The sequence below is a fragment of the Anoplopoma fimbria genome, chromosome 7 (assembly GCF_027596085.1).
Source record: "Anoplopoma fimbria isolate UVic2021 breed Golden Eagle Sablefish chromosome 7, Afim_UVic_2022, whole genome shotgun sequence".
In the NCBI taxonomy this organism is placed as follows: Eukaryota; Metazoa; Chordata; class Actinopteri; order Perciformes; family Anoplopomatidae; genus Anoplopoma; species Anoplopoma fimbria.
The window spans coordinates 8,064,789-8,071,996 of record NC_072455.1 but is presented as its reverse complement, the minus strand read 5'-3'; the positions used below and the strand labels follow the sequence as shown (position 1 = coordinate 8,071,996).

At 40.2% G+C, this 7,208-nt stretch overlaps 1 protein-coding gene across 1 annotated transcript; it reads right to left on the bottom strand.

Moving 5' to 3' along the window:
* Nucleotides 1-227: 227 nt before the first annotated feature.
* On the bottom strand, nt 228-6,902 carry LOC129093882 (ectonucleotide pyrophosphatase/phosphodiesterase family member 7-like). Its single transcript, XM_054602005.1, has 6 exons — nt 6,650-6,902; nt 4,501-4,646; nt 2,960-3,592; nt 2,498-2,729; nt 599-722; nt 228-288 (listed from the first exon to the last, which is right to left on the bottom strand). The coding sequence occupies exons 1-6, from the start codon at nt 6,900-6,902 to the stop codon at nt 228-230; spliced, it is 1,449 nt and encodes a 482-aa protein (XP_054457980.1).
* Between the last annotated feature and the right edge of the window lie 306 nt (nt 6,903-7,208).

Here is a 7,208-nt window from a genome sequence, read left to right as displayed (position 1 = left end):
AAATATGAACAATTAGTCTTTGATCCATACCAAAAATCAAGTGTTTGCTTCTTGGCCAATGCCTTTTTGAGATATCCTTCCAGTCACAAAACATACCAGGTCATTACCTCCATGGGCATTGCAATATTTTTTCACTGTAACCTTTAATCAAAAAGTATATTCATTTTTTTATTTATTGAAAAATATTCCTTGAACTAGGAAAACATATTCAAAACATCATCTACATTTCAAAAACTGCTTTGCCTCATGCCTTTCTCTTCTTCACCAGCAGCATGTTTTGTTTCGAAACTGAGGAAAGAGAGAAAAGAGAGGTCAAGTAAGAAAGATAACAGAATTGGGAATGAATGATTAGCAAACTGTATTGTCCCCACATTTTGTTAGGATGAAGGAACAATCTTTGACAAGAGTCTAATATTGATCTATGTGGTATTCTATTGATTTATTCATAATTCTAAATTCAAAATATTTATAAAATAAGACTGACATGTTGAATATACACTGTCAAGCTTCAAAGCAGACATGGATAAGGGTGACTTGGCCAGGAGAGGGCAAACAACTAATTATAATTAATGTTCATAATACGACTAGAGCATGTTACCTGCTTTTTGTTCTGCTCCTTTTACACAAAGCATAGGAAGTGGTCACTATGAACACCAGTACGAGAAAACCAGTCACTGCTGATAAGCCGATAACCACTTGTAACTGGGCATTTATTTCAGGATCTGCAGACAGACAGAAACATAACACAAGAGATTTAACTATTCATAAAAAAACAAAAAGAAAATCGAAAGAGACACTCACGGATCGGACACAAACAGAGAGGATGATGCTTTTATCACAAATGTTAGTAGAGAGGTTGGATTCATGGATGTGTTTCATGGTGCCAAGACATTTTTTCTTACTGATGATAAATGGCATTACAGCTGCATGATGATGTCATACAAGATGAGGTGATCATGGTCAGCTAATGGCTATCATGATCAAGATTGGTATTTCTTATCTAGACAAAGTTACTTACCCTTACTTTCTCTAGTCTTGGTTATCTTGTATTTTACAGCACATTGCCACTCTATCTGCCCTCTCAATCTAAGAGTGGTGATGACAATGTGGTATTCTGTTAGGTCAAGTCAAAAGTCCATCATATAGCTATGATCTGTCCCTTATCAATTTATGTTCCTTAAAGTCATAACATAAACTCATTTTGATGTCTTACATTTTTTTGTAGAAAAAAATGGAAACAACTGGCACATTCTATGTGGAGCTTTTAGCGTTTTATAGAGTTAGCTAGGTGGGAGAAGCTATTTTGGGTATACCTGGTTCTGGAAAAAAAGTCCCATGTAATTTTTTCATAGACAGTGTTGGGTGATTGACAGTTGCACCTGCTGCTTTGGTAGGCATGGGAATCTCCTGTTTGAATCATAAGCACACAAAACCCAAACATTTCTTGCATATTGATCAGCCATACAGGGTCCAGCCATACTCCGTGCTTTGACCTTGGCTTGTTAATATGGGTTGAAATACTTGCAGCAAGCTTAGCTATAAGCAAGTTTGACCCCTCAAACTGTGCTGACACGATTTTTAATGGCTCAACAGATAAAAGGCATTGATGATGTGGTGTTGGTGGCCTTGTTTTTCAAACCATATCGTCTGCAGCTCTTCATGAAAGCAATTGTGAAACAGTCCAATAAAACTAAAGTCAAAGGTACAACCCTATGCCAACAGACGCACGGATTGCCGTTATATATCTGTGAGCATTGCTGGCAGGTCGGCTCATTAAAAATGAACATTCTGATTAATAGCCGAGGGAAATAGATGATGCAATATCGTTCTCTGTTGATGTGAGGCAATGCTCATTTACTGTCTCTCAGAGCCAACATGTTCCAGGCCGCCTGACCCTGGGAGTGGACCTTCTCTTGAGGTCTCTCTTGTGAGAGAGTGGATGTTGCAGCCTTTAGTGGTTGACAGGCCAGGTTAACATTTGGATGTGGCAGTTCCTTCAGTGTTTCATTCTATCCTTTCGGCTGTGTCTATGATGCACTAGAGAGCTGGAGGTTTGACCCTGTTTCGGTGGCTGCGGAGTGTGAGTATGTTCCATACAATATATTTGTTGTTACAGAGTGAATAAACTGAAAGGGAACAATATGTTATGACTATAACTTCCGTTCCCTGAGGGGGAGGAACGAAATACAACACCTGGTTGCCCCACTGCATATCTGGGATCGGGAAGGGTGGGTATCAAACTGAGGGATGACAGCGGTGACAGATGTTTATAGGCAGGGCCTCACTTACGTCACCACAGGTCATCTGCCTTAATATGTGAATAGAGGTGTCTTCAGGTAGGTCACATGGGGCTCATATCACATACTATATATGTCTTACCTCTTTTCTCTCCTTCAGGGAACATTCGTAAGATTTTGTTTTGAGGATAGAGAAAAAAGATGTAAGATAAACCAATAAGAAATTGACATCTGAAATGTTACAGCACAACATTTCTTACTGTTGTTTTTCTTAGGGACCAGCATGTGTCTGGTGTTCTCCAAGTGTCCATCGTTGATTTCAGGGTTTATCCCTAGTAGATGGCACATCAGTGGATACAGATTAACTGTCTCAAAAGGCCCAGACACCATGTTTTTCTGGAAATCAGGCCCCACCACCCTGAAGAAAGGCTTCATGTCCATGACTTGATTGTCAAAGCCATGCTCTCCTTTGTGGAACTGCACAGGTAACAGCTATGTATGGAGAGAAAACAAGCATATTAAGTCTAGTAGAAATATAAATAATTAACCTGTATTGAGCTACATGTTAGAATTCCTAAAAAGCTATTTTGAAGAATTTTGATGAGGTACCACAATGAAGTTTTAAATGCATCTGCAAGACAACACTGGAGACAAAGTTGTTCTAAGCTTCAGCTTTGTTACAGTCTCTATACATGTAATGACTGATGTGTGCATTTTCTTACCCCATTGATTACATATCCAGGGTCAGCGAAAAGGATTATCGGCAAGAGTCGAGGATGGTTACTGTAGTGCAATCTAGCTGGCATGTCCTCCTTTTTATACACATGAAGATGAGGATGGCTTCCTTTCAGAGCCTGGTAGACCTTCTCCAGCATCCCCTCTTTAGGAAGCAGCATCCCAGCGGGCCCATAATCCACCAGATGGAACTGGATATCCCTGAAACTGAAGCCAGGGATCTTGGAGAGGATGATTTCCTCAACTAATCCATCCCGTAGAACTGTAGTCATCCCGTGGTCGGCAGTGATGATAATGTTGAGCCGGTCAGTAAGGCCATGGTCATGGATCTTGTCCCGGATGTAGCCCACAGTGCGGTCCACTTGCTGGACCATCTCACGTCGTTCTGTTGAGTCCGGCCCATATTTGTGCCCAGCCAAATCTGGTTCTCCAAAATACAAGGAGACGAAGTCCAGGTCCTGTTGATGGAACCACTCTCCAATCACCTTGTCGATGTTCAGCCTCCAATCTGTCTCGTTAGAATGATCATAGAAACGAGGTTCCACTTGCCTAACCTTCACAATCTCTCCTTTGTATGTGGCTGCTGTGCCAGGGAAATGCAGAGAACCTGCTTTCAAACCCTGGAGGAATAAAAAAACACAACTACTTAGAAAAAGGAACTCCTCAAAAAACTGTTGGTCAAAGAATAACACATGAGGGCCTGTTTCCATGTAGCATTTTTATCTGAGCACCATCATCTTTTTCGAATCGTCCCCAATGAGGAGAGAGTGTGTGGTCCATATGCTGCCACATAGAGAAAAAGAGCTACACCCAGCATCACTTTTTCGAGCACTCCACCTTTTTTGTGCACCTGCTCTGAGCACTTCCAGTAGAAAATCTTTGAACTATTCAGAAAAGCACTTGTGACATCATTGTAGAAAATGGAGGAAAAGCTTTTTATGGCCGTGTCGATCTATCCTGAGCTTTATATTTCAGACAGTCGCTATTATAACAAAGGCCGAAAAGCCCATTTGTGAGAGTAGATTGACTCGGCATACACTGCTGAGTTGGTGAGTGATGGGCTTTTATTGCCGTAGGAGTTGTATCTGATGGATCGTCACCCTTGCTCTAATGTTACGGTTGTCAGATTGAGCGGTGACAAGCTCATCCCTTCAATATGTGAGGACAAGCATCCGCAGGTAGGTGCTCATTGTGAAAAAAACTATGTCAGACAAATAGATTGTAACCCAAATAGATAATAGAAAGCGAAGTGGGGACCCTAGTCTATGTAACAAAGGTGGTTAGAGTGATGATATGTTGATTGTCAAAATATGTTAAGACTTTGTTCACATAGAAACATAAAAAAATAATTCAGAGCACTTTTTTTGAATGACATGCTGGGATGAGGCTTTTCTGTCAAAAAGAAGACACTCTATGGACACAGGCCTTTCATTGACACATAAATACAACAACCAGAATTTCAGAAAATCTTTGAGCTAGGAAGTTGGAAATCCCTTAAAATTAAAAATATCTATAGGATTTATAGAACCTGTCTCTGTGCTGTTATCCAGATGGGTAAGCTGCCATTGTCCCAGTAGGAGTCAACAAACTGAGTCATGTAGTACTGCTTCTTCTCCTGAGTGGTAGTGTTGAACCACATGTTGTGGATTACTCCATGATTCTCAACGTAACGTCCTAATGAAAAGAGGAAATACAAATGAAAATAAATGTACAGGACATGACCTGCAGTAGAGAACAGATTGCACACTGGGGGACATCAAATCAGATTACAGTTTATATGATAGTCCAGCATAATATTGGGTTTTCAATTGAAATTAATATAGACCACACACTTTTGTTGCACAATATTTTATTTGTAATGTGGATATATTTAGACCTACATTGCTTTTAGCAACTATGTGGCTCAAGGGGTTGGTGGTTAGTCAATCCACCACTTTAATCAAGACTGAAAAACATTAGATATAACCACACCAATTTTTACAAACTATTATGGTCCCAAAAGGATGCGTCTTTAAGACTTCTTATCAAACCCTAACCCCAGGAAATAAAAAATGTCATTATTCAATGAAATATAAATCGACTGGATGAATTGGCACAACAGCTTCTAAATGGTAATGGTAAATGGATTTGATTTCGTAAAGCGCCTTTCTGTTCTTCCGACCACTCAAAGCGCTGTACACTATGTCTCCTCATTCACCAATTTACACCCATCCATACACTGATGGCAGGGGCTACCATGCAAGCTGCCACCTGCCCATCTCACTAACTAACCCATTCACACACCAATGGAACAGCCTTTGTCTGCAATTTGGGTTAATGTTTCTTGCCCAAGAACTGGAGCCAGTCAAATATAGAGCAATACAGAGCTACAGAGGACTGCAGCTCCACACACCTCCCTTGTCGCTAACAGTTTGTAAATTAAGCACGTAATCACACATCATGTTCTGTATTAGAGGGAAATAAAGATAATAAAGTGGCTCAGTGGAGAGCAGGGTCGTCCCCCAATCAGAGGATCGGCGGTTCGATCCCTGGCTCTGGCAATCCATGTCGATGTGTCCTTGGGCAAGACACTTAACCCCAAATTGCTCCCGCAGGCTGTTCCTGCGGTGTATGTATGTGTATGAATGTTAGTTAGGGTCCTGATGGTCAGGTGGCACCTTGCATGGTAGCTCCTGTCATCAGTGTATGAATGGGTGTGAATGGGTGAATGATTAGTAATGTAAAAGCGCTTTGAGTGGTCGGAAGACTAGAAAAGCGCTATACAAGTACAGTCCATTTACCATTTATATACAATTATGAAGAAATTGATTGTTTTTCATGCATTGTTGACTAGGTGCTCTACATGACCATATATCAGAAAAAAGGTTAAAAAAGGCATTTTTCATTTAATCTTGATGATGTCTAATGAAAAGCTTTATAGATTAGAATCCTTGTTACTATAATGTGGTCTATCACTGAAGATAATGTAGCATTAAAGTGTCATTTATTTTATTTGGCTTAACTTTTTTGTGATAATTTACCATTTTTGTGTGGTTTTTGGACTGCACTTGCTTAAGTTCACTTTGCCTAGTATGTCTGGCACTGTAAAATGTACTTTAATGTTCTGTCAATAAATTGTGAGCTGCTCATAACCCCTCAGTTGTATTTGACTTTAGTCCAAACAAAAAATGATTTTTTTAAACAATATCTTACTTCTTTCACCTGAAATTGCATAACACAGGCTGCTCTGAATCATAACTATTTGAACATTTTCTTTGAGATTTACATGTTGGTCACACCCATAGACTGTAAATAATAAGTGGATGTAGTTACAGTGAGGTCAACCATTGGTTTGTGGACTCGGGTTTTGAAGAATGAGTTCCGCGTTTTGGCCCTCACATCTTGGTTTTTTTGCAACCAGAAGGGATATGAGAGGATGCAGCCAATTAAACTGAAAAATACATTTTAGGCAACCAAAATGTTACAATTAACTTTCATTAACTGAAAACACACTGCGAAGGGTTTAAGTTCTGAGACGAAAACAGCAAAACAATTATATTTTTGTAACAGTGATGCTGTGTATCCATAACCTTTTCATAACCTCTTTCGGGTTTAACTTAAAAATAACAGTTTCAAATGTTAATTTACATGATATATTTTCAACAAGGTTAAAGGCTGGAGATTTTTGTTTACAATACCTGTGAGCAGGGTAAAGTGTGAGGGGCTGGTGATGGTGAGGAACGGTGGTGTGACATATTGTGCCGTCACCCCCTCCTGAGCCATCTTATCCAGGTTAGGAGTGTCCACATCTCTGTCATAATCCCAGCGGAAACCGTCGAAGGAGATGAGCAGCAACTTGTTCCTGGTGGACCCAGATTCTTTAGTGTCGCGTGGCATAACAGCACAGAAAGAGTTGCCTATGAGGCAGAGGACAGCAAGGCAGAGCAGCATTACAGAGGATGTACACCTAGACTGAACACTAAGCTTGTTTTTGTGCAGGTTAAAAGTTCCTGCTTCCTTGACTTTTCTCCTGTGATCTGCTTACTCTCAGTATTGCAACAAACTGTTGTGAGCATCAGATTCGATACAATTGCTATTCTATTACTAGAGTACAGCATACCACCTGATGTGAAGCAAATCTGACCAAGGCAGAGGCAGATAACCCTAGACTTTATCTGAACTCACGCCCATAGATAAGAGATAAGATAAGATAAGATAATCCTTTATTAGTCCCGCAGCGGGGAAATTTGCAGGCTT